At 53.8% G+C, this 26,278-nt stretch overlaps 1 protein-coding gene and 1 pseudogene across 11 annotated transcripts; one reads left to right on the top strand and one right to left on the bottom strand.

Annotated features, from left to right (window-relative positions):
• Positions 1-1,510: 1,510 nt before the first annotated feature.
• Positions 1,511-26,001, top strand: MFNG (MFNG O-fucosylpeptide 3-beta-N-acetylglucosaminyltransferase). 11 transcript variants are annotated; one of them, XR_009543254.1, is made up of 10 exons: positions 1,511-1,979; positions 6,014-6,062; positions 6,479-6,581; positions 6,995-7,148; positions 9,931-10,016; positions 11,451-11,533; positions 11,878-12,043; positions 13,778-13,863; positions 21,208-21,694; positions 21,794-26,001. XR_009543254.1 is itself a non-coding variant. In XM_060164575.1 (9 exons), exons 1-9 carry the CDS (start codon positions 1,725-1,727, stop codon positions 21,216-21,218), a joined length of 993 nt encoding a protein of 330 aa, XP_060020558.1. In that variant the 5' UTR covers positions 1,511-1,724; the 3' UTR covers positions 21,219-26,001. The 11 variants fall into 11 exon arrangements, 10 of the variants coding, with proteins under 10 accessions (XP_060020558.1, XP_060020557.1, XP_060020563.1 ...); XM_060164575.1 differs by having other exon boundaries at positions 21,208-26,001; XM_060164574.1 differs by lacking the exons at positions 21,208-21,694; positions 21,794-26,001 and adding an exon at positions 15,325-16,281.
• On the bottom strand, positions 20,038-20,130 carry LOC132530124 (small nucleolar RNA SNORA11; annotated as a pseudogene).
• Positions 26,002-26,278: the final 277 nt, after the last annotated feature.

Here is a 26,278-nt window from a genome sequence, read left to right on the forward strand (position 1 = left end):
GGGATTCAGTGAATAAACAGAAATCCCTGCCCTGATATTCTCATGAGGAAGACAGACAATAAATAAAATGTACAGGATGTTGGAAGATGAAAAGTGCTGTGGAGAAAACACAGCAGAAAAAGGGGCCTGCTGCGAAGGACGGGGGAGAAGGGATTCCAACTTAAATAAAGTGGTCTGGGAAGGCTTCACATAGAAGACATTTTTGTGTAAACTTGAAAGAGGTGAGGGTGAGGTGTATGGATCTCTAGGGAGAGACCCAGGCAGGAACAGCATGTGCAAAGGTCCTGAGGTGGGTGTGTCCCTGAACTGGCCAGAAGCCCACTGGGTCTGGAGTGAGGAAGCAAGGGGAAGATGGTAGGATATGGGTTTGGAGGTAACAGGGTCCCCCTTACACAGGGCCTGTAGGCTGGTATCTGATCTTTGACTTTGTTCTGAGGGAGGTGGGAGCCATCAGTGTTCTAGCGGAGGGAGGACAAGATACGAGTGACCTTGTACAAAACGAGACGGAGGTGGCGGCTGCAGAAGGTCCTCTGCCCGCTGGCCTGGCTGGGAGAGAGGCAGCAATGAGGACTGCTGAGCAACATGGGCTGCAGTGGGCCACAGCAGGACAGGCACCCTCAGGGGCCTCTGGTGGGCCAGACGAGGGCCAGCGACCTGGGTTCTACCTGGCCCTGTGGCTGAGCTGCTGGATCATGTTAGATCATTCTCAGCCTTATGTGCCCAGCTATGAACTGGAAATAATTCTAACACTGTTGTGAAGACCAGAGGAACTGAGCTAACTACTGTGGGAGCCCCAGAGGCTGGGAGGCTTCCTGGAGGAGGGAACCCTTGAGCTGAGCCTTGAAGTCCAAATAGAATTAAGCCTGGTGGAAGGAACGTGGGTGAGGATGGTGGGGGCTGGCGAAGAGCATCCAGGGCGAGGGACAGCGTGAGCAAAAGCTGGGAGGCTGGACACCAGAAGATACTGGGGATTGGGTGAGCTTAGCCGGGGGTCTCTGGGGAGTGGGAAGGCTGGAGGGCCCCTCCCTTCCATCTGGCATGGAGGGGTTGCTTTTTTTTATTTTTAAATTTTTAAATTTTTATTTATTTATTTTAACATCTTTATTGGAGTATAATTGCCTTACAATGGTGTGTGGGTTTCTGCTTTACAACAAAATGAATCAGTTATACATATGCATATGTTCCCATATCTCTTCCCGCTTGCGTCTCCCTCCCTCCCACCCTCCCTATCCCACCCCTCCAGGCGGTCACAAAGCACCGAGCCGATCTCCCTGTGCGATGCGGCCGCTTCCCACTAGCTGTCTACCTTACGTTTGGTAGCGGATATATGTCCACGGCCTGGAGGGTTGCCGTTGCCCCCACCCCTCCTGCAGCGGCGGGCAGGGCCGGGCTGTCCCTTCCGCCGGGGACACTTTTTCAGCCACCTCTGGGCTCCCCTGGGCCGGCCCCGCCCCTGGGCTGCCCTGGAGGCAGGGGCGGGGCCAGGCGCCCCAGAGCCGGCAGTGGGAGGGCGGGCCCGGGAGCAGGTGGAGGGCTGGCGGCAGCGGCAGCGGGGCTGCCATGGCTCGGCCTCCGGGTCCAGAGCACCGACTGCCACCTCTCCCCTCCTGGCCTGCCCCCCATGCCTGGCAGACCTTTGCCTTTGCCGGGGCTCCCGCCTGACCAGCCTCCCCTCCCCGTCTGGTTGGGATCTGGGGGCTGAGCCGTCTGGGGTCCCAGGGCCAATGCAGTGCCGGCTCCTCCGGGGCCTGGCTGGAGTCCTCCTCACCCTTCTGTGCATGGGGCTCCTCTCCCTACGGTACTACTCAAGCCCATCCCCGCAGGGCGTGCCGGAGACCCCCGGGCTGAGCCCGCCAAGCCCTCGGCCGCCGGAGCTGCAGCTGCACGATGTCTTCATCGCAGTCAAGACAACCCGGGCCTTCCACCGCTCCCGCCTGGAGCTGCTGCTCGACACGTGGGTCTCCAGGACCAGGGAACAGGTGACAAGCGGGTGACTGCGGGCCGCAGGAGTGGCCTCTGGTCTGAGGGACTCACAGAGGACTTTCTACCGAGCTGGGGTCCCTGGCGGCCTCGAGGGAGAAGCTGCTCACCCACCTGCCCCACCTGGGCTGTCTTCTCGCTCCTTCCTGGGAGGATCGGGGGCTCCTGTGGCCCTGACTGTGTCCCTTGCTGGCCCCGGAGCCAGGCGCTTCTCAGGCCCACTGCTTCGTTTCTTTTGGGGCCAGGCTGGGCCCCTACCCCGGGCTCCTGGGTCCCTTCTGGGGGTGGTCTCTCTATTCCCTGGTTGTCCTAGCACAGGTTTCGTTCCTGCCCACTCTGGCCCAGCCTGGCATCGGGGGCAATGGGGGGTGTTGGGCAGCTGCGACAGAGGCCCCCGAGAGGTCCTGACTCTGACATGCGCCCAGGCCAGGCCGCCCCCTGTCCAGGCCCTGGGTGCTGTCCTTCTGCCCTGGCTGTGAGCGTGGAGCACAGGGACTGAGCCGCTGAAGAGGGCACAGTCTGGGGCGGGGGGGGGGCTGTTCGGGGAGAGCGGCAGGGGGGCATCCTCTCAGAACTCCTGAGAGTCCCTGCCCCCACGCCTCTGCGGCCCAGGGTGTGCCCAGGGCGGTGCACCTCACCTCCTGTGCTCCATTTCCTGTGGGGCACTTTCCGAGCGAGGGAGGTGGGGCGTGTGCTGTGATGGTGGCGGCTGAGGTAGTGGTGGGCGAGAGGTCAGGGCAGAGGTCTGCCTGGCGTGTGGGATTGTGTGTGTGTGTGTGTACACCCGCGTGCATGCTCACCTGCACGGAGCCAGTGTCAGTGTTAGATGTGCCGTGACAAGAGGCGTGTGTGCCGCAGGGCTGCGTGGCTGCTGTCGTTCTGGGGAGGTGGCTGTGACACGCCGAGTCCCTTCTGGCTCTTGCCCTCCTCACATCCAGTGCCCTCCTCAAGCAAAGTCAGTGATTCGGGGGTGCTGGGAGTCATCCCTGGGGGAGGGAGATTCTCACGCGCGCGCACACACACACACACACACGCACACACACAGTCCCCACTTCGGCTCAGTGGAAGTGACGAGCCTTCGGAGGGGGTTGGGGGCTCCTGGAGACCAGGGAGCGGGGAGGTGGTACCTGGAAGAGGCCAGGGCCCCCTGGGGAGGGGGCACCGCTGCCCGGATTTCCTAGCACCTGGATTAACCCTTTCCTTGCTGTGCCCCAGCGCCCCAGGCTCGTCCCTGGGGCTCTGCACAGCTTCTCGTCTTGGGCAGATTCTGGTTTCACTGGCGGAAGTCGCCAAGCCTGGCCCTCCCCGCAGACCTTCCTGTTTATGGTGCTGTGTCTGTGTGTACCCGGGAGCGTGGCCTCACGTGGTCAGAGGCCCTTTCCTGTCTCGTCTTGATCACTATGGTGGTGTGCTTGCTCCGGATGAGGAAACTGAGGCCAGAGAGGAGGAAGTGCTTGCCCCGAAGGCCTGAGGGGGCAGAGCCCAGTAGGAGCCGGCTGCCATCTCCCGCTGGGGCCCCTCCTTCTCTGCTGAGACCCGGGATCCCAGAGCTGCCTAGTCACTTGGGCCTCCAGCCTGGGTGTCTGGGCCTGGCAGGACCAGGCCGGCAGAGGAGAGGCAAGCAGCCCCCCGCTGTGCCCCGAGCTCAGCCCCAGATGCTAACCGGCTGCTCAGCATCTAAGTGACAGCATGTCGGGTGCATCGCTCTGTGGAACCTTCACAATAACCCGAGTGGTAGGTATTGACATTCTCAGTTTACAGGTGAGGAAACTGAGCAAGGTTAAGCAGAGGTAGGAGATGAATTCACTCAGTTGGACACTCCCACCCCCCCCCCCCACCCCTGCCCCTAGCACAAGGGGCAGAGTCTAGAAATCTTGTCCTTTAAGGCAGGGTTGAAAAAAGGAAAGATACTCAGAGGAAGAGGAGAGGAGACAGAGAGACCCACTGCATCTGGGCCCCTTCGTTTCCACCCTTTGGCTCATCTCTTCCTGTGACCTTGGCCGAGGCCTTCCACCGTTCAGCCTCAGCTTCCCCAGCCACGCAGGGCAGGAGGGTCTCGGAACCTCTTTCAGCTCTGCTATCAGCAGCGGTCCTGAGCTGGTTAACTCCAGGGCTGGGCACCCGCCCCAGCTGGTTAAGGCAGCCGGGTGGCAGGTGGGCCTTTGTGGCAGCGAGCTGGGGCTCGTGTGGGGCCTTTGTCCCAGGGAAAGGGGGTGGGCTCGGGGAAGGCACGTTTTGTAATTCAGGGGGGGGTCTTCCTCTTCCCCACAGCCCTCGAGGAGGGCGGGTGGGGGATGGGGGAGGAACAATGGCCCCACATCTCCCCTCCTCTGCAGCAGATGGCCCCCGGCCACCCCTCCCCTGACCCCAGCAGGCTGTCTGTCCCTTTGTTCTCCCGCGAGGTTTTAACCATTGTCAGAGTCCCTCCTTGAACAAATCACATGCAACCTTCAGCTCGGAGGAAACTGCCCGCCGCTCTGTGCCAACCTCAGGATTCCCAGGGACCGAAACGCCAGCCTCATGCACCCTGCTCAGCCCCCGGGCCCTGCTGCGGGGACCCCTCCCCTCCGCCTCCCCCCACCGATTCATTCACAGGCATTCCCTGGCCCATTTGGCCCACGCTCCAGACTTGAGAGGGTTCCGCTATCTGGGTGACTGTTTGGTGGCAAAGTTTGCCAGGGAGCAGGGCAAGAAAGGTCAGGCTCCCCCGGGGGCTGTGTTGAAAACAGACTTGGGGTAAGGCAGGATGGAGCAGGGAGAGCAGGGAAAAGGTGACCAGCGAAGCGGGCAGGAGGTGACGAGGGTGGGCTGGACCGAGGGCTGGCCGTGGAGGCTGGAGGGAGAGGGTGCACCCTGGGCAGTTTGAAAGTTGGGTGGACAGAATTTGTTGACAGACTGGATGTGGGTGTGAGAGAAAGAGAGGAGGCACGGTGACCCCAAGGTGTTGGGTTCCAGCAAGATGGGGAAGAGTGAGAGGAGCCCAGGTCCGGGGGCGCTTGGGTGCTCGGTGTTGTCGCCCTCAGTCTGAGGTGCCTGCTAGACCCCCAGGGAAAAGTCTGGCTGTAGTGGGAGTGGAGGGCGGGGAGAGGTCCAGGCTAGGTTCAAATGCTAGCTCTCCTCCTGCCAACCGCACCGCCTTGCTCCATCACTCAGCTTCCGTTTTGCCATCTGCGAAGCGGACAGATCATAACACCTGTCTGGAGGTTTAGTGAGGTCATGGGGGACCAGGTGTATGAATGCTGTTGGTGGGTCACCTCTCCTACCTGGCAGATGTTCAGGGGCCCCGACACTTGCACAGGGAGTTTGCGTGGCTGTGAAAGTCGTGACCGTCTCTCTAAGTAGTTTGGTGTCCTAGCGTGTGGGTCTGTCTACTGAACAAGTGTTTAGGGTTCTGTATATGTGGAGGGGCCAAGCGGGACTGTGATGTGTGTGAGATGTGATGTGTGATGTGTGATGTGCGATGTGATGTGTGTGTGTGATATGATGTGTGATGTGTGTGTTATGTGATGTGTTTGTGTGTGATGTGATGTGTGATGTGTGTGTGATGTGATGTTTGTGTGATGTGTGTGTGATGTGATATGTGTTATGTGATGTGTGTGTGATGTGATGTGTGTGTGTGATGTGATGTGTGATGTGATGTGTGTGTATGTGTGTGTGATGTGATATGTGATGTGTGTGTGTGTGTGTGTGTGGTTGATGAAGGTGCGATTCTGCTAAGGGTGTGTGACTCTGGTAGGGACCCTGTGGGTGCTGGTCTGTAAGGGGGCTGAGTGTGAGCCTGATGGGCTGGCGTATACCGCGAAGTTGTACAAAAGCTGGGTTGTGTGTGTTGTATGGCGGGGGTGGGTTGGGTAGTTGAGAAAGTCATGTTGTCCTAAAGGAGCGTGTGACTGTGAGAGGGGTGTGTGTCCATCACTGAAGGAGGACAGAGGTCTGCCATGTGTGTATCCACCTGGACTTGGCTGTGGTGGGCTGTGGGCTGCCCGGGACTCTCCTTGGCCAACCCCAGTCCTGATTCCTTTCTCCTTCCTAGACGTTCATCTTCACCGACAGCCTGGATGAAGGCCTCCAGGAGAGACTGGGTAACTCTGGGTGGGTTGGGGGCCCCTCGGCTGTTGCCAGGGAAAGCTGGGGTGGCTGTCCCCTGGCCTGGGGTTCCCCAGGAAACACGGCTGCCCACCCTTGTCACAGGGGGATTCCCCTTTTGCCCAGGACGGGAGCAGGCTCCTTCCCTGGAAACGGGTATGGGTGTGGGGAGGGACTGTGCGAGACAAGACCCTGGACACCTGGGTCCCAGCCCGGCCTACTGTCCATTAGCTCCAGGGTCCTGGGCAGGTCAGCCCCCCCCCCCCCCGGCCTCAGCTTCCCCATATGTAAAATGGGACTGGAGGCACTGCTCCAGGCTTTCTGAGGCCCCGCCTTCCTCTGCATTCTCATGCTGCGTAGGGCTGTTGGGAGGAGCTGGGCAGGGGCCCCTGACCTGTCCTCCCTTCTTCAGGGTCCCACCTCGTGGTCACCAACTGCTCTGCGGAGCACAGCCACCCTGCCCTGTCCTGCAAGATGGCTGCTGAGTTTGATGCCTTCTTGGCCAGCGGACTGAGGTGAGTTCACCTTGGTCTCTGGGGGCAGGCGTGACCTTTGCCTCGGGCCAGTTCCTAAATGAGGTGTCTTGTGGAAAAAGTAAGGTTGTCCGGGCCCTGTGAATTTAATCACATGTAGGGCCTGCTGGGATCTGTCTCTGGACAGACAGATGGGATTCCAATTCTGCTGTTCACTGGCTGTGTGACCTTGGGCAAGTGTCTTAACCTTCCTGAGTCTTGGTTCCCACCTGTGAAGTGGGCACAACTTCCTCATGAGCTTACACCAGACGCTGCCTGGCACAGCACACACCAGTGCCTTCAGTGTTAGCCTCCCCCACCCCATAAGTCTGTTGAGGGCGCAGGGCGGAGTCTGGCTGGCTGGCAGCCCTTGGGAACCCCCTCCAGGTTCACTGTCCCGCGTTCCATCCCCACAGCTGGTTCTGTCATGTGGATGACGACAACTATCTGAACCCGAGGGCGCTGCTGAAGCTGCTAAAAACTTTCCCGTGGACCCGCGACGTCTACATCGGCCGGCCCAGCCTGAACCGGCCTATCCACGCTTCTGAGCCGCAGCCGAACAACCGCACGGTCGGTTCCCTCGCTGCCTCCTTTGTGCATTGGCCGCTGGCCCCGGGGGCGGGGCCATGCGGGGCGGGGCCATGCGGGGGCGGGGCTGTGGAGGGGTCCGGTGGGTTTTCCGGGTTTCAGATTCGGCTGCAACCGGGTGTGTCTGGGCTGGTGGCTTCGCCTGTGATCCTCAGTCTCGTCCTTTATGAAATGGGGAGATTGAGATAATGCAGGTAAGGCACAGAGACTGGCGCTTAGTAGGGCCTCGGCCACGGAGGAGCAGTGGCTCGTCCTGGTCACACAGTGAGCATGGGGGTGGGGGTGAGTTGAGGCTTCCTGACTCCACGGCGGGGCTCCTAGCCACCTGGCATCACCATGTAGTTGTACAGATTATTAAAATGCTGAATCCGCTGGGCCGGGTAGTAAATTGTGGCTGCCGGGAGCCCCTGAACCCTCCCCTCCCCTCCTCTCCTCTAGACACCCCTCGTCTTTCCAGATTTCACTAACCAGCAACTGAGTTGACACCTGGTACAACAGGGTTCCCAGCACCGGCTTCAGCTCCAGACCTGAATGGGCAGGTTTAAGTCGCCAGATTTTGCCCCTAGGGCTTCCCTGGCCCCTGTGAAGAGTCAGGCCATGGGTCCCCCTCTCTAGACGTGGTGCCTGGAGCGGGAGCTGGGCCAGTTGTGGGGTTTTCTCCCTCCCAGGGTCACCATCTGCTTCACTAGGGAAACCAAGAGCAGGGAGCACAGAACCTTAATTATCTGCAGCTAATCAGCCTCTGAGCCCTAATTAAATCTTCCTGGGCCTTGGGGGAGCGTGTGTGAGCGAGCTGATGCCAGGTGAGCCGCGGGGTCTTCCAGACTCCCACACCTCCTCATCCCTGACCTAAGGGTTTGAGAGCTCCGCTCTGGAACCTGACTCCCAGGGTTCACACACCAGCCCTGCTACCTCCTGGCTTTGTGACCTTGAATGAAGTCACCTCACCTCTCTGTGCCTTGGTTTCCTTATCTGTAAAATCAGTGAAAACAGTCACTACCTCATAGGGCTGTTGTGAGCAAAAAAAGAATTAAATGCGGTCATCTATCCAAGGGCTTGGAACGGGATCTGCCACGTGGTGGACACTAGAGAGTGTTATCAATCAGCACCCGACTCAGCACAGCCTCATCTCTGAGCTGTGTTCTTCCCGTGCTGGTTCAGGACACACCCAGTCCTGGGCACACCCAGTCCCCGACCTCACAACGTGCATGAATGCCCTCCTTGTCAGACACCCCACCAGTGGGATCCCAGGACTCTGCTCCAAAGTGTCCTGGTCTGTTAAGACCCTGGCATCCCCCAGGGTGGGACAGCAAAGAGGGCAAGGGCTCGGGCTTGGAGTCAGTCCCAGCTCTGGGACCTCAGTTCTGTGCACCTTGGTCACCTCACCTGCAGCACAGGGCTCTGCATAGTCAGTGCTCAGGGTTAGGCACTTGCATGGTCGCTGCTGACGTTGCTACAGTTCTCTGGGAGTGGAAGCCCTGCCCTCATCAATTCATTAAACAAGCATTTATTGGGCACCTGCTGTGTGTCAGGTCCTCAAGAAACCATTCATTCTGCCTGGTTGAGGCCTGACCTCTCTCTAGGAGGGCAGAGTTTCCAGAAGTAAGCTCGTAGAGGTCTTTAGGAGGAGGACACGTCTGGGCCAGGAGAACCACCGGATTTCAGAACTGGAGCCAATGTTGTACTCACAGGTGACAAATCTGAGGTACAGAGAGGGGCAGGAACTTTCTCAAGGTTACACAGCTGTGCAGTGGAGGAGGCGGGGGCCCCTCCACTTTCCAGCTCCTTGCCCACGGCTCTTCTCACTGCTGCATCATGGGAGGTGACCCAACCCAATGTAACACGCATCAGTGAAGCACCAACTCTGTACTTGGGAGAAGGTAGCTTTAGGGCACTTGTTTGACCAAGAGATGATACAGCTGAAGAGGTTCAGTGTTTCTCAGAAGCCTTAAAGAAATTCATGGGTGAATTCACAGGTCCTCACAGAGGAGGTAGAAGAGGCCTTGGGCCATGGTGATGTTGGGTGAGGGCAGAAAGTGGTTTACACCCCAAAGGGGTGGTATTGGTTGCTGAGATTGAAATGCCAAGGGGTTTGCTGGCCTTAGGGGCTCACAGGCCTGCCTGCCCTTCTCTCTTTCCCCATGAGACCTCATTCTCTCCTTTTGCAGAAAAGCTTTCTTGGTCCCAGGAGTTGGGAGTGGCGAGGCCAGTGTTCATGGCCCGGTGTAAATGGCATCAGGATTACCTTTACTGGTGACCCTGTCAAAGCATCTCTCCCTCACAGCATATGGAACTCAGGCGAGGACTCTGATTGGCTGGCTGAGTCACGAGCCTGTTGCTGAGCCAGTCACTGGGTCAAAGGTGTGGCCTTGTGATCCATCATTCCTGGGGCACCTGCCTGTATCTGTGACCTATGGGAGCAGGTGCTGTGTTGGGCAGTCCCTCCTGAACCACATGGGGATGTTTCTCTGAGGATAGGGATAAGGTGCGCTGGGTGGACAAATACGATATGTGTCCTCTTTAACTGAAATCCAGCCAGATTGGGGTCTAATTGTTGTCCCCATCATTCTTAAATAGCTATGTGACTTTGGGTGTCGGTTTCCTTATCTATAAAATGGGCATAATAATGTCAGGCTGTAGGAAGACTCTAGTGAGATGTGAAATAAAGTTTTGAGCCATGCTTGTTGGGGATAAGGGGGGCCCTGGCTGTTGCCCCCACCCCAGGCTCACCCTACGTTTTGGCCCTCCCCATCTCTCCCCGCAGAGGCTGGTACAGTTCTGGTTTGCCACCGGGGGCGCCGGCTTCTGCATCAACCGCAAACTGGCTTTGAAGATGGCCCCATGGGCCAGGTAAGCAGAGACCTAGAGACTGGTGGAAGAGGTGGGGGGGTGCAGAGAGGGGGTGTTGGCTGGTGTGTGTGTGGGGCCTTTGCAGCAGGAAGGGCTTGAGAGCGAGCTCAGGAGAAACTACCTCTCATTCCCGCTGCATCACAGAGTTACACAGTTAGTGGTGAGCAAGCCACCTGTCACCATGCCCTTGGGGGTACACCGCCTAGTGCACTCTGCCACACACAGGCAAGTTGTGTAATCTCCAGGAGCCTCAGTGCCCCCATCTGTAAAATGGACCTGATAATACAATGGCCAGTGGTTGTTGTAAGGGTTAAATGAAAAAGTGTCTGGGCTGGCACCTGGCAGGAGCCCGGCAAACATTAGGTCCCGTTTTCAGCCCTCTTCTGACTGGTCACTGTCACAGGGGAGGTGAAGGCCAACTGGAAGGGCACTCAGAGGAGGGAGTAGGGCCTTCTGCTTGGGGAAAGGAGGGAAGGCTTCCTGGAAGAGGTGAAATTTGAGCTGGGATGGTCCTAGAGGGCTCAGACTGAGGGGGATCGTGGGAGTAGTGGAAGCCCTCAGTACCTGGTGGGGGTGCTGATATTCTAGAGAGGACATGGCCGAGGTCTAGCCTCTTGAGGTCTGCCGAGCAGGCTGTTATTAACAGCTGCATCAGTGTCGCTACCTTGAATTGAGGGTTGGCTCTGAGCCAGGCCTGTGCTTTGCTAAGAGTATCACAGCCCCCGGGGAGGAAGGGGTGTTGGCCTTATTTCTACTGGGCTGAGGAAACTGAGGTGCTGAGAGGCTAAGCAAAGTAATTGGTTCAAGGTCGCTCAGCTGCTGGGTTTGGCTCTAAGGCCTGCGTGCTCTGTCACTACACCAGCCTGCCGTGCCCTACCCTGGACGGGAGGGGTCCTCCAGGGCCAGTTTGTGCCCTGGCTGGGAGCAGGAGTGCTGTCCTCGCATCTGTCGACAGCAGGCATGTACACACAACCAGGGGTCATCCCTGTGCCTGGGCTGCCCCCATCGAGGCTTCTGTCCACCTCTATGGTACATTTGTGTGAATTAGAAAAATGTACCCACTCTGGGCAGGTGCAGCCTGGGGAGGGGGGCAACGGCTGGGTTTCTGCACCCACTTGACCCCTCGGTCAGGCATCCTGCACAGCGGGGCAAGCTGCCCCGCCTGGCACCCCCGCGGCGTTCGTGGGGTACGCAGTCAGGTGACGCCCTTGCCTGGAACACCGCTCCTCCCCTGCTCGGCACCTGGCTGACTCCAGCTCATCCTGTAAGGCTCTGTTTAAAAACTGCTACTGCCATGATTAAGTAAAGAGCAAAACAAAAGACTGCCACATTCTCTGGGAATTCACCTTGTCCTCCCTGTGTCCCCACGCCTCGTGCTTCCCTCTGACTTAGTACCAGTCCTCTGAAATGACCCGCTCATCTGTCTCCCTCCAGAATCGGGGCTGCTGTTGAGGGCAAGAAGCATTTCTTTCTCATCTCTTTGTCCTCAGCCTCTGTGTCATGGTGGCTGGCAGCAGGTAGATGCTCAAACTCAAGAATGAATGAATGAGTGAGTGAATGAATGAAAAGAGAGAGAGAAAGAAAGGATACGTTTTTTAAAAGGGCTGCCTTTCACCTTTCCTCCACTTAATCCTCGCAACAGCCTTGTGAGGGCAGGGCCATTATCATGCCCATTTTACAGAAGAGGAAACTGAGGCTCCTTGTGACTTGCACAAGGCTACACAGTATGCAAGAGGCAGATGCTAGAGCCAAGCTCCGTTTTCCCAGCTGGCCTGGGCGGAGGCAGGGTCTTCAGGGAGGCAGGGAGGGCTTTAGGTGTCGAGGGCCTTAGGCCAGTGCCTGCAGCATGACTGTCCCTCAGTGGCCCCCGCTTCGTGGACACATCTGCCCTCATCCGGCTGCCTGATGACTGCACTGTGGGCTACATCGTCGAGTGCAAGCTGGGCGGCCACCTGCAGCCCAGCCCTCTCTTCCACTCCCACCTGGAGACCCTGCAGCTGCTGGGGGCTGCCCAGCTCCCAAAGCAGGTGAGCCAGCCTTGGGGCAGGTGGCACTGGGGAAGGTGTTTGTGGGGGCTCTCCCCTATTGATGGAGAAACTGAGGCCCAGGGTGGCAAAGGATCCCCTTGAGGGCATGCAGTGACTCAGCTCTCTCCACCTCTAACCCTCAAGGGTCTGCATTTATGATGCTAAAATTATTTGATCTGGTTCCCAAATGCCAGCTGGAGGGACCTGCACACGTGAGATGAAGCTCGTCTTGAGGTTCAGACCACCCAGCTCGCCACATGCGAGCTCTCTCCTTCTCTCTCTCCTTCCCTCTCTCCTCTCTTCAACCTCCCATCCTCCCCGCACCCTCTGAAGGGGCCAGTCCTTTTCACCTGCCTATCGGCAGCCCTCTCTTTCACCAAAGCTTACAGGTGTCACTGGGAAGGACCAGGTCTTCAGCAGGGACATCCAAGTGTAATGTCAGGCTGGGGGAGGGGGAGGGACCCGTCCCACTACCTGGCAAGGAATGACTCTGCTGAGGTCCAACTGGCTCTGCCTTGCAGACACGCCCTCCAACTCATGGGTTTCCAGCCCCGTAGAGGGTCCTGGCTGGGAGGCCCCTGGGATCTTCTGCCTCATGGTGTGAGTGAGTCAGAGCCCTTTTGGCTGCAAGTGACAGAGAGGCAACAGACTAATTAAACAGAAAAGGTCTGTTTAATTCGCGTACCTGAGAAGCTGAGGGCTTGGCCTGACTTGCTAGATCTGGCAGGGTCTGGGTGCTCAGACCCTGTCCCCTTTCTCATGTGCCCTCCCCCATGTTGGCCTCATTCTCAGGCAGGCTCAACCCTCATGCTGGCAAGGTGGCAGCCCCTGGTTTCCACCCCACCCATGGGAAGAGAGCTCCTCCTTCCACCAGATCTCAGGACTGGTGCTCATTGGTCACATGGCCCACTTGGGTCACATGACCTGTCTCCTACCAGTGCCTAGAGTTAGAGTTGATTGGCCAGACCTAGAACGGGGATGCAGATTGGTCCCATTAGGATCACAGCCAGGAAAGAGGGGCAGATTTTGGACGGCCAAAACCAGGGCACCCTACAGGTGGGGTTTTCAGATCCCCCGCTGTGCCAGGCAGCACACTGGGGCCTTAACTTCTTTAACTCTCTGCTTCCCCACAGCATTCACGTGGGGGTGAGTCCTAACATTATTCCCATTCTACAGATGGAGAAACTGAGGCCCAGAGAGTGGAACTAACTGTGACACACAGCTAGTAGAGGACAGAGAGGGATTTGAACCCTGCTTGGGTGGCCCCTAAGCCCACAGTCTTTAACCAGTGTGCTTGGCTACCTCTTGACGGGTGTCATCATCCTGTATCCTCATTTCTCGTGAAGTGACCTTAGGCTCCGGGTGGAGACGGATTGCCCAGGCCCTAGAGTGGGTCTCAGGAAACCTCCGTTCAGGCATGCAACTTTCTGGAAAGGTGCTTTCCCGCCTTGAGCCTCAGTTTCCCAATCTGTAGATGAGGGAATTGTTCCAGCCTCCCTAGTAAACTGGACCGTTGGCGGCACAAATGGGATTATGGTCAAAGGGGAGTGGGGTGGGGCCCTCAGCGGAACACCCATTACTGACGGTGGAATTTCAGGTGCAGAGGAATGCTTTTTGTGCCCCTCAAAATGCCTTCTGTGCCTTCTCTGTTTCTGCCCAAATGCTGCCCCCTTGTGGGGTCGCCAGTGGGACGCCCTGCACCCTTCACTCTCTTCTCTGTGTCTCTCTGCGCAGGTCACCCTCAGCTATGGCATCTTTGAGGGGAAACTCAACGTCATTAAGCTCCATGGCCCCTTCTCCCCTGAGGAGGACTCCTCCAGGTGGGTCTGGAGGCTGAAACTGTAGGATGGGAGGAGTGGGGCCTGTGTCCAGGCATCCAAAGATGGGAGAGCCAGGAGGGAGGGAAGTGAGAGAGGCCAGTGACTGACAGCGCAGAGCTGGGAGTGGAGGGAGTGGATTTCAGTCTCCGCTCTGTCACTGGCTTGCTGTGTGACCTTGGGCAGGTGCCTTGCCCTCTCTGGACCTTAGTTGCCCCATTTGTAACACAAGGAGGCTGAGCTATGTGGATCTGAAGGGCTCTCCCAGGCCTGATCCTCTGGGAGACTGTGAAAGACTGAGCTCTCTTCACTGAGCAAAGGAGATGCTCTAATGGAGGAGCTCCAGGCAGTCATGGGGAAATGAAAAGAAAATCTTTCTTAGGCTCTTTGTTTCTTTGATGATACTTTGTGGTGGATAGAGGGTTGGAATGGGGGCTAGAATGCCACTTAGGCACCTTCCAGTTCTGTCCCCAAAGACTCCCTGGGGGGATTAGGGCTGCTCAGCCCAGCCCCCTCTGTCCCCCCCCAGCCCCACCCCCCGCCCCGATGGCTGTAGGGCAGCTCAGAGCACAGCCAGTGACACACTGTGTCAGGGGAGCAAGACCTGCTTAAGGAAGTAAAAGAAGCCGGTGTGGCTGGAATGTGGGAGGAGAGAGGAGAGTGGAGTCAGATTCAGTTGGGGAGGTGGCGGGGAACACCCTCCCCCATGCCCCCCAAGGCCCTGTGGGCTCTGTCTGGACTTCGGATTTATCTGTAGGGTAATCCTTAGGGGAGCCAGCACTCCTGCCCCTGAAATTCTGCAGAGCTGTCTGGCTGGGGGCAGAGGACTCACAGCTATCCCAAGGCTGCCTGGACCAGGGCTGTGTTGAACAAGTCGGGCATTCCAAGGAGACAGAGTTTGGCTCAATTTCTAAGAGGAAAGGAGCTGCCTTCTAATAGAGTGAACTCCCCATCCGTGGAGGTGTGCAAGCTATGGCTATACTGCCAAGGCGTTTAAGAATTCGTGTTAAATGCTCTCAAAGCCTGAAGATTTAGAATCTAAAGGTTGCTACCTAATGGGGCTGGAGCCAACTGGGGACTCAGATATGTGCGGTCAGAGGGTGTGGCCTCAGCTGAGGCCTCTTCGTGGTTTCTCTGGCTTTTGAAGTCTTTATAAACCAGCGGTTCTCAACCAGGGACCATTTTGCAACTCCCCCCACGCCCCCCACTAAGGGACAATTGGCAGCGTGTGGGGGCATTTTTGATTGTTAAGACTCAGAGGATGCTTGCTGGCATCTGGTGGGTGGAGTCCAGGGACGCTGCAAAGTACCCTACGATGTACGGGACAGCCGCACAACAGAATTATCTGGCCCCCAATGTTCATCGTGCTGAGGTGGAAAACCCGTGACCCAGAGCATCTCTGTGACGTGCTCCCCAGGAACCCGTGGGAGTGACCCATCTTGTCCATTTCTGGTCTCTCCACAGGTTTCGCTCCCTCCATTGTCTACTCTACCCGGATACTCCCTGGTGCCCACAGCTGGTGGCCCGATGAACCCTGAACCTCCGGGCAAAGGTTGAGCTGAAGCCTTTGGTTGCCCTTAGCCTCCCAGGCGGCCTTGAGGGCCCGTGGCAGTTCCTGTGTGGGCAGCAGTCCCTGGCAGGGCCTCTGTGGTGGGCAGGCCCAGGATTGGATGGTGGCTGGCGGTAAAGGCATCCCAAGCCCCTGGGAGGTGGGCTGGACAGCCCAGGACCAGGTGCACCATGTGAGGGCCAGAGAGGCCTCAGGGGCTGGACTTCATGGGCCTTGGGTGGCTGGACTGAACAAGGGTAGGGGTCCTTGAGCTGCTCGGGCTCAGGAGTCCTAACTCTCCAGAGAATTACATGGGTCCCTTGGTGTGGTCAGAGCCCCCACCTCTGGTCCCTCAGTTACTCTCCCGGGGTCAAGCGCTGGGCCACCCACTCCTGGCTTCCTCGGCTGGATCCCCAACCACCGAGGGGACACAGGTGGACGAAGGGCAGAATCCAGGGTCTGCGGCAGATGCTGTTATTGCTGACCAGTCTCCGGTCCCTGCTCCCCACCCGATTCTGTCTGGAGCATCCGCATGTCCAGACCCAGATGATGAATCAGAATGGGTCCTAGCCAATCACGATGATCCTTTTGCTCACTTTCCCAGCTTCCCTTTCTGTTAGGAGCTACTATATGACCCAGCTCTGGCCAGAGCCAGAGCTCTGTCTGTTAGTGCAAATAAAGCAAAGCCAATAGAGAGGCTTCTGGGGAAGGTTTTGCAGCCCCAGACCCCATCTTCCTGCTGTGAATGTGGGTGTGATGTCTGGGTCTAGGGCAGCCACTTTGCCACCATGAAGGAAAGGCCAAGACAATCATCCACAGCTGCCCCTTCCAACATCTGGTTGTGTAAGAATATTAAACCCTTATTTGTTTAAGCCTCTCTTGGTTCAGTTTTCTGTTACGTGCAGCCAAAGTCGTTCCTGACCGGGGCAGGGTCTTTGATCTGTCTGTCCCTCGGCTAGACAGCCCTGCCCTATCCTTGCTGGCTGTGTGACCTTGAGGAATCCACTTGGTCTCTCTGGCCTGTTTGCTCATTTTATATATGAGAAAAGGAATACCTACCTCGCGGGTTGTAGGTGAAATGATGCAGTTTGTAAAGGGCACAGCATGGAGAAAGGAATGGCTCAGTGAACAGTGATGGAAGTAGCGTGTGCTGTGTCATTGCATGCCAGGGCATATAAGAGTGCGCATGTGCCGTACACCCTTTTACGCTCGTCTGTGCCTAAGGACATATGTAGGGTGTATGGATGTGTTTGTGCCCGTGTCACACCTGTGTGTGTGTGTGATGTGCACGCGTGTGAATATCTGTGTGCTACGAGGTGCTGGTTTGCTGGGGACGATTCTTCCTTTTATCTGTCTTCAGGGCCTGGGTTGGTGTGGCCAGAGAATCAAGGCAGGCTGAATGGAGCTAAGGGATTCCGCCTCTGGTATCAGATAAAAGGGCACTCTGACAGCCCAGGTAGGAGCTGAGTAAAGGTAAATGCCCTTAGAATTTCATGTCCCAAAGAGGTTGCATGACTGAATGAAAGTGATCGTGGTGAAATTTCAGGCCTGATGGTACCTGTGGGGAGGGCTAGGAAGGGAAGTTGTCTGCTCCCCGCCAGCATTGTGCTCAGAGATGTTGTGTAATTGGCGTCACAGTGGGGCTCAGGGCTGAGGGGAGGAGGGAGGGAGGACAAAGGGGCTCTGACCCAGGCAGCTGGGGCTGGGGGCTCCTTAGGAGCACGTCCTCCAGCCCTCGAAGGACCTCGTCCCTGCCGCAGCTCTGTCTGGGCTGATGGAACCGCCGAGCACTGGAGTCTTAGCACCTTCTTTTCCAAGGAGGAGCCTGACCCAGAGGGAGGCCGCTCTGTGCGTGTTAGGCGCAGGGCTTCCTTTCTTTCTGGGTTGACCTAATGCTGGGTTTGTGGGATGCGAGCCGAGTGGGGCGGGCCCTGGGCCCACAGCCCAGTGGGGATGGGATAGTGTGCTGCACTGCTGCTGTCCTCTCCACCCTGTACGCGGAAGGCTGCTGGCTGGACCGCTTTTAGAAGCAGCAGCAAATTTGCAGGTTGCTCCCAGATTCCGAGGGTCGGGTGGAGGGAATAGGACTCGGGCCATCTGCTGCCTCCATTGTCCCAGAATAGCTGCTGTAGGGCGGGGAGCAGAGTCAGCAAGGATCAGAACTGGGATGGAGGAAGGAGGGAGGCTGAGTTTAACCCTCTGTGGGTCCGTATGGGAGGGTGTGAAGCTGCCTGTAGGCTCTGCTGAGGTGACCTGTGTGGGCCCCACAGGCAGGGACTGGGAGCAAGGTTGGACCACCTTGTCTAGGCTTTGCTGTGCACCTTGGGCAAGTATTATTTCCATTTTACAGGTTAGGAAACTGAGGCACAGGGAGAAGGCCCTTGGTCCAGGTCACAGAGCTTTCAGGTGCCAGGGCCGAGGTTTGAGACTCCACAGTGGTCATCACAGCGTGGGATGACCCTGCAGGGGCAGAGGGCCTCCTCAGGCCGGGGCTCTATCCTCCTTTCCCCCTCTGCCTCTATGCCCTTGGGCAGGTGACTTCACTACTATTCACTGGCCTCACCTGGGAAATAGGCACAAAGACTACCTAGTGTGCAGGGGCGGTTTTGAGACGCTGCACAGAAAGCTCCTGTGGCGGGTAGTTACTCAATAACCACTGTCTCCCTGCCCTCCCCAAGCTCAGTGTTCTCGGCTGCAAAAGGGGGTGGAAGGGGTGCTGGACTGGCCATCACCTCCACTCCGCCATCTGGTCTGGGTCATGGTCAGTCTCTCCTGTGTTACCATAGCAGCCTCCTCGCTGGCCTCCCCTCAGGCCCACTCACCCTTGCCCACCGGTGCTGAGCACACGCGCCTCCTCGTGACTGCTGATGGGTGCGCAGCTCCTCTGCCTGCCCCAGCTCTCCCTCTCCCTGGAATGCACGACTGGATCGCTCCTGTCAAGCTCCAGTGCCCTCTCCTAGGGAGGCTGTCCTTGATCACCCACCACAAAGTGGCTGCCTGACCACCATCACCTTGCTCTGGGGTAGCTCTAAACGTCTCTTGTTGGTGTACCTGCTTGCTCGTGTATTTGTTGTTCGCCCCCATCTGACTGTTGGCTCTGTGATCCCAGGGATTGTGGTGGTTTTTCTCACTCCTGCTCACTGCCTGGTGCATAGTAGATGCTCAACAAATATTTGTGGATGAGTTGAAAAACGAGTGAATGAGTTTCTCAGAGCTATTCCAGCTTTGTCAGCTTTAAGATTTTACGAAAGGTGCTAAAACCCCTTGGGGACCAGGTGATGGGGAAGATTTATAATGGAAGGATCAGGCTGGCAACATTGATCATTTTTAGTGTCACACACGAAAGGAATATCTGACCTTACTTGCTTCTGATATGGTGCACTAGGAAGGACACAGCTTCACCCAGGAGGTCTGCTTGCCAGAATAATTGACTCTACACAGATCAACCCTCTGGGTCTAAATATCAGTGTCCAGGAAATGGGCGGGGCGCGGGCAGTGGAACATGTGAAAGGACACCAGGAGGGCTCAATCCACCAAATCAACAATGAGGACGATTCTCCAGGACAAAGAGCCTGGTTTCTTCAACAGGTAAAATGACATAAAAAAGGGAAGGAGGAAGGACTGTTAGAGATTAAAACGGATTTAAGAGTCATAGCAACAAAATGCAGTGCACGGAGCTTGTTTAGATCCTGGTTCATAAAAATGGACCCTAAAAAGACATTTTTTTTTTTTAGATTAACTTGTTCTTTTATTTGCCAGTATAACTACAGTAGCCTGCAAACTTTTTTAATCTAAAAAGTACATTTTACATCACAATCCAACAAACACACATATATAATATGTATACATATAGAAAAGTGAAACAAAAGTTTTGCCAAAAACGTCTACCCTCAGTGTTAATTCTTTTTAAGACTTTTTTTGTTTTTTAAACCAAGGCTGAACTGCACCGACACGTCATAATCACCAAAGTTCCTAGTTCATCTTAGGGTTCACTTTATGAAGTGAATAATGTTGCACGTTCTGTGGGTTTGGACGAAAGTATGATGACATAGGGCTTCCCTGGTGGCGCAGTGGTTGAGAGTCCGCCTGCCGACGCAGGGGACACGGGTTCGTGCCCCAGTCCGGGAAGATCTCACATGCCGCGGAGCGGCTGGGCCTGTGAGCCATGACCACTGAGCCTGCGCGTCCGGAGCCTGTGCTCCGCAACGGCAGAGGCCACAACAGTGAGAGGCCCGTGTACCGCAAAAAAAAAAAAAAAAAAAAGTATGATGACATAAAATCATTATGATGTCATACAAAGTATTTTCACTGCTCATAAAAACTTCTGCACTCTGTGTATTCATCTCCCCTCTCCCCTCAAACTCCTGGAAACCATTGATCTTTTCATTGTCTCCATTGTTTTGCCTTTTCCAGAATGGCATATAGTTGGAATCTGTTTTTCGTTTTTCTTTGAAGGGAGGGGTTCAAAGCCTATATGCCTATAAGACCAGTCATGGCTCACCCACGTGTGGACAGGACAGGCTGTAGGTGGCAAACTCCCCCACTGAATACTGTAGATTTCCTTCCAGTACTGAGCCCTGTCTCACTGGTCCTGCCCAGCAGCCACGTGGAGGTGCAGGGGGATGGATATGTGTTGGGTATTTGTTCATAGGAAGGCCACAAGGTTTGTGTCCCTTGTCACAATGAACCCAGATTCCTGTCGGGTGTTAAAAAGACATTTTTGATAAAAATGAAGAAATTTGAATGTGGACTTTGCATTATATGGTATTAAGAAATTGTTAATTTTATTAGGTGTGATAATGAGGTTACTTTTTCAGAAATGTTCTAATGTGTGAGAGATACATTCTGAATATATTCTGAAATGATATATTGTCTGGAATTTTCTTTAAAGAGATGCTTGGGGGAAGGAATTAAATAAGGATGTCAAAATGGGGACGGTTGTTGAAGTGGGGTGATGGGCACATGGGGGTTCATTATTCCTATTCCCTTTATTTTGGTGTGTGTTTGAAATTTTCCATTAAAAAAAGTAAAATTAAATAAATAAGAGGGCCTGTGGATATTCCATTTTGCTAGCTATGGCCCTCCCCCTTTGCTTTTCCCCTTTCTCTCTCCCCTGTCCCCTCCTCCATGCCCCACATTCAGGCCCAGAGAACATCTGTTCTCATCAGACACTGCTGTCCTGAGTCTACTTCCTGTTCTCCCCAAACACCCAGAGAAAGGAGAGGCAGGCCTTGACCAGAAGCTGACCCCTGCCTGATTTGCATTTTGCCTGTTTTCTGGTTTCCTTGAGGCCCATCCTGACTTCTTTTGGTTCTGAGCACTTGTCCCAACTGCTTCGTAACCCAGCAGCACTTTCCTCGGGCACAGTCACTGGGCAGATTCCTCCGCCCACTTATCACTCCCCCTAGTCATCCATCCAATAAGAATTTACTGTTCACCTCCTCTGGTGGGGGCATGGGGAGGTCCCGGTGGTAGAGGCTACACAGGGGAGTCAAGGGTAAGCCCTACCCTCAATAGGGAACTCGAATCCCAGTTGGGACAATATTGAAAACATGGTGTATCATGTAATCGATGAGGAACTGTGACCATGGGACAGAAGAAGGGAGGACTAAATTCTAGGGGGTATAAGGGGCAGCAGGAATCGGGAAGATCTGGGTCTTGAGCCATGAGGAGGTGAGAAGGAACAGAACGCATCACATATTGCCTTGAAGATGGGTCTAGGGAGACCCTAAGGAAAGATAAATGTTAGTTACGGTTATGATTACTGTTTTCACGTGCCTACTTATCTCACTTTGCAGGACAAAGATGAAGTACGTACCTGGCACCGTGTCCACGTAAAACACAGCAAGTTCTCTCCCTCCTTCCCTCCCTACATCTCCTCCTGAATGACTTTGTAGACTCCCCCCAGAACAGAGACCTTGCTCGATGCAGCTCTGTGCCTTATAGTATCCGGCACAGTGCTGGGCGCATAGCAGGCGCTTCCTGAAGACCAATGACTATTTAGGTGGGTGAGTCAACCTCAGGCTAGTACCAACCTGGCTGTATTAGCATCACAGGTGCTTGGTAAAAACAGATTCCAAGGCCCCATCTTAGATCCTCAGAATGCAAGTCTCCAAAGAAGGGGCCAGGGAATATGCATTTTTACCTGGTTTCCCAAGAGGATCTAAGCGGCTGCTGGGTTAGAGAACAAGGATTTGAGGTGCGTTCAGCACCATGGACAGAACCTCATGCCGCTGCCTTTATCTACTCTCCTTCCTGGGACGAGATGGGGCGAGGGCATTCTAGGTATGTATGCGGCGGGAGTTAATGGTCTAACCCTGATGGAGGCCGTGAGACAACTGTGGCCTTGGCCCTCAAGTGACACAGTCCTTGTCTTTGCTTCAGGAGCACGTTTCGGAGTGGACACTGGTCCTGCTGCGGGAGACAGCTCTGACTGCACAGGGAGAGGCAGGATAATCAATATTGCCTCTATTTCTTTTGTAAGTTGTAAGCGACCCTCATACTGTGCAAGCGGCAAAGCATGAAGCCTGAGCCAGTGTGAACAAATTAATCCCCCAACCGTGGTTTGAGCACCTACTGTGTTCAAGGGCTGTGCCGGTAGCCAGGGGGCAGGGGGATGGGTGAGATACAGCTGCCGCCTTCAGGAGCCAGCAGCTTGCCAAGTATGGTTCATTGACTGTTAGAAAGCAGAGCTGCCTCGAAGATAACCAGACCCGGAGTCAGTGAGTATGCTTACTGGAGAGGCTGCCAGGGGAGTGGAGAGGACAGACACGTGGCAGAAGAGGCTTCCTGGATTTGAGACCTGGCCCTGGCGCACGGACTAGCTGTGTGGCCTTGTGCCTGATGTTTAGCTTCCAGAGCCTCAGTTTCCTAATCTGAGACATGGGAGTGACTACGTCCTTCCATCTCCCAGGGCATTTATAAGGAACGTGCCTACTCAGCCGGGTTCCAGCGGTGCAGCCCCAGCACCATTCATTCGCTCATAGACTCCACATTTATGCCAGGCATGGTGACAGTCACTGTGAGCAAAGGGCATGAGAACTGGTACACAGGGGGAGTAAACTGGGGGCAGGGCCACGCTCCTGGCCTCCAGTGAGACTACATTTCCAGCCTCCCTTGCAGTGAGAGGGAGGGTGGCCATGTGACCGAGTTCTGGCTGATGGATGTGCCCCACTTGCAGGCCTGGCCCATGAAATCCGCCCCCCACGAGATGATCTCTCTCTGTCCTCATCACTGGCTGGATGGGGAGGACTTTGCGTTGTAGGAGCCTGGAGGTGGGAGGAGCCCAGGTCCCAGAATCTCTTCGTGGGAGTCTGTCCATCAGACAGATGCACTGAAGTGTTAGAAGAACCAGAATCAAACTGGTGTTGAGTTGAGCCCTTGGGTTTGGGGATGTTTGTTACAGCACTTAGCCTACCCTGGCTAATAATACAGGGAGATACAGCAAACAAGTAAACAAATGAGCAGGAGTTCTAGAAGCTGATGGAGTGAGGAGAGCCACACACAGGAAGGAGACAGTGGGGGAATGTTTGGAGGATACATTATGGATATATTTTTAAGTTCTTCTAAGCTTAAAAAATAAACCTTTAGCCCCTCAATGGTCCAGGTCTGAAATTCTCTAGCTTTGGCTATATAACTTCCTTCTCAAGCCTCCTGAAACCCCATCTTGTGTGATGTATGTCACTCATAACTCCACCTTCTGGATTTTATTTCAGGGACCTGCTGACCAAGTTTTGTCTTTAGTCTGGCCCTGCTGGGTCAGAAACCTGTCCCTTCATGCTACATAGCTCCAGTGACCTTTCTCTCTCCCGTAACCTGGCCTTCTGGGAAAAGAGTCTCCAGATGGACCTGTGTTCCCACCTCTCCAGCCCACTGAGCCTCCCCCCACCCCAGCTTTGTTCAGTATTTGGGAGAAAGTATATTTGCACCTTTAATGACTTTACAGAGGCAGGATACAGACCATGAGAGTGAAAACATCCAATTTACCAGTTGGTTTGCAAGAGATATTTATGTAGTCCAAATCTGTTTTATTTGTATGTGATTATTTTTAAATTAAATTGAAATAAATTCTAATACATAAGTAATATGTTTACCATTCCATTTCCCATCGCTGCATAACAAACTACCCCAAAACTTGTGACTTAGAACAGTGACACCACTTATTTTGCTCATGAATCTGAGATTTGGGAAGGATTTTGTGGGAAAGCTTGTCTCTGCTGCACTTGGTGTCAGCTGGGGCAGCTCCGGCTGGGGCTATGATTATCTGAAGGCTCTTCCTCGTGTCTGACACCTGGCTGGGGAAGACTCAGATTGCTGCTCTCATTCTATGAGGCCTCTCTGGTATGACATTGTGGGGTAGAGGGACTTCTTACATGCTGGCTCAGGGTCCCAGGTATAAGCTGGGTTGCCCCCTGTGACCCAGCTTAGGAAGTCCAACAGCATCAACCAAGGCCAGCCCATATTCAAAGAGGGGATTTAGACTTCCCACCCTTGCCTTTAAGAAATTACGTTATTAATTTTAAAAATTGTGTTATAATATATATAAAACATAAAATTTGCCATTTTAATCATTTTAAGTGTACTTCAGGGGCATTAATTGTATTTGCAATGTTGTGCGATCACCACAAAAACTTCTTTGTAATGTTTCATCCATGTTGTAACATGGATCAGATCTCCATTCCTTTTCATGGCTGCATACTATTCCATTGTCTGTATATGTCACATTTTGTTTAGCCATTCATCCATCCGTGGACACTTGGGTTGCTTCCATCTTATGACTATTGTGAGTAATGCTGCTATGAACACTGGTGTACAAATATCTGTTTGCATTCCTGCTTTCAATTCTTTTGGGAATATACCCAGGAGTGCAATTGCTGGATCACATAGTAATTCTGTGTACATTTTTTTTGAGGAACTGACATACTGTTTTCCATAGCAGCTGCATCATTTTACATTCCCACCAGCAATGCACAAGGGTTCGAATTTTTCCACATCCTCACCAGCACTTGTTTTCTGTTTTTTTAAAAAATAATAGTCAACCTAATGCATGTGAGGTCTCGTCAATGGATGGGAACCATCTCATTGTGGTTTTGATTTACATTTCCTTGATGGTTAGTGATTTTGAGCATCTTTTCATGTGCTTATTAGCCATTTGTGTGTCTTCTTTGGAGAAATGTCTTTTCAAGTCCTTTGCCCAGTTTTAAATTGGGTTGTTTTTTGTTGTAGATGAGCCCTCATTCTTTTTTGCAGCCGCGTAGCATTTCAAAGAAGAGTTATAAAATTCTTTTACTAACCAGTCCTCTGCTGATGGCTATTCGGGTTGTTTCCAATCATATGCTGTTCAAGCAATGCAACAATGAATTTTCTTGTACACATGTTATTATGCTCATGTGTGAGTATATTGAAAGATAAATTCCTAGCAGTAGGATCGGTGAATTAAAGAGAAGCTGCATTTATCGTTTAGGTAGATACTGTCCAATTGCCCTTGAGAGAGGATGTACGGATTTATATTCCCTGTAGCTATGTAAGAGAGCAAGGTGCAGCTTTAAAACTAACACATATGTTTTCGGCATTGTGCCAAAGATTTCTTCTTCCTTGGGGATGCTAGTCTGACATTTCCTGATACCGATTAAAACATTGGCCTAACGCTGCCCTCTGTTAAGGGATTTGCAACTCAATTGCATTTGTTCATAAAATGGAATTAATATCGAATAACTTGCCAACAACAGAACTGATTTTTGACCCTGTGCTATGACAAATCTATTCATGGTTTTTTTTTGTGTGTGTGTGTGGTACGCGGGCCTCTCACTGTTGTGGCCTCTCCCGTTGCGGAGCACAGGCTCCAGACGCGCAGGCTCAGCGGCCATGGCTCACGGGCCCAGCTGCTCCGCGGCATGTGGGATCTTCCCGGACCGGGACACGAACCCGCGTCCCCTGCATCAGCAGGAGGACTCTCAACCACTGCGCCACCAGGGAAGCCCTATTCATGTTTTATGTTTTCAAAATCTATTCAAATTTTAAAAGCTGCTCCTTAATACTATTAAAATGATATAAAAAATTAGACTCAATCTCAATAGGTATGCCAATCTTTCCAAATAGGATGCAATTTATTTTTATCAATATTTTCCCAGAGGTATAGCCATGAAAATTCATGATGGGAAATTCTTTTCTGTTATCAGTGGTATCTAACAAGATAATGGAACAACTCACACATCAAATATTAACTCAGCCTGCGCTTTTTAGATGACGTGTGGATTTAGAAGCAAACAGCATCCCTTTCCAAAGCCAACGCCAAACACCTCACTCCTCCAACTTCTAATTAACAAAGTAACTGAAAGATGTTGTGATCAAACCGGGATCCAATTAAAACAGATAAACCGACTGTAGCCACATTAACTACATTATATTAATATATGTTCATAATTAACTAGACACAGTTTTCAAGAAGAAGGGGATTTTTTTTTTCAGGAGAGACAGCTCCCGTAAATGAACTAACTTGTAAATCAACTCAGGACAGCAAATTCTATATCCTCTGTACGGCAACTAATGTAATATTTATATTAACTGCTAATAAAGACATATGTCAAATAAAACATGATGTGCAAGGTGAATAAATGAGAAATACTTAATTAGTATGTTAAAACCATAGTGAACGCACATTAACTTTGGACTGTGTGTCAATGTAGAAGCTAGTTCACATAAAGAATAACTCACTTCTCTTTCCTTGCACGATAACTTCAAGTTCATCCAGTCCAATCTCTCACTCAGCAAAGGAGTCCCAGGTCACCCAAGCACAGCCTGCTTCCTCCAGTGATGAGTTTTACTATCTCAAATGGTAGCGAAGCCATGCTGCTCCTTACAAGTCACCTA

This window comes from Lagenorhynchus albirostris, chromosome 11 (assembly GCF_949774975.1).
Source record: "Lagenorhynchus albirostris chromosome 11, mLagAlb1.1, whole genome shotgun sequence".
Taxonomy (NCBI): Eukaryota; Metazoa; Chordata; class Mammalia; order Artiodactyla; family Delphinidae; genus Lagenorhynchus; species Lagenorhynchus albirostris.

Bases quoted from the DNA above. Each gene is read 5' to 3' on its own strand.
- MFNG (XM_060164574.1), top strand. From the start codon at position 1,725: ATGCAGTGCCGGCTCCTCCGGGGCCTGGCTGGAGTCCTCCTCACCCTT. The intron at 7,149-9,930 runs GTCGGTTCCCTC...CTCTCCCCGCAG, and splicing joins CGCAGCCGAACAACCGCACG to AGGCTGGTACAGTTCTGGTT. The intron at 13,864-15,324 runs GTGGGTCTGGAG...GTCTCTCCACAG, and splicing joins CCTGAGGAGGACTCCTCCAG to GTTTCGCTCCCTCCATTGTC.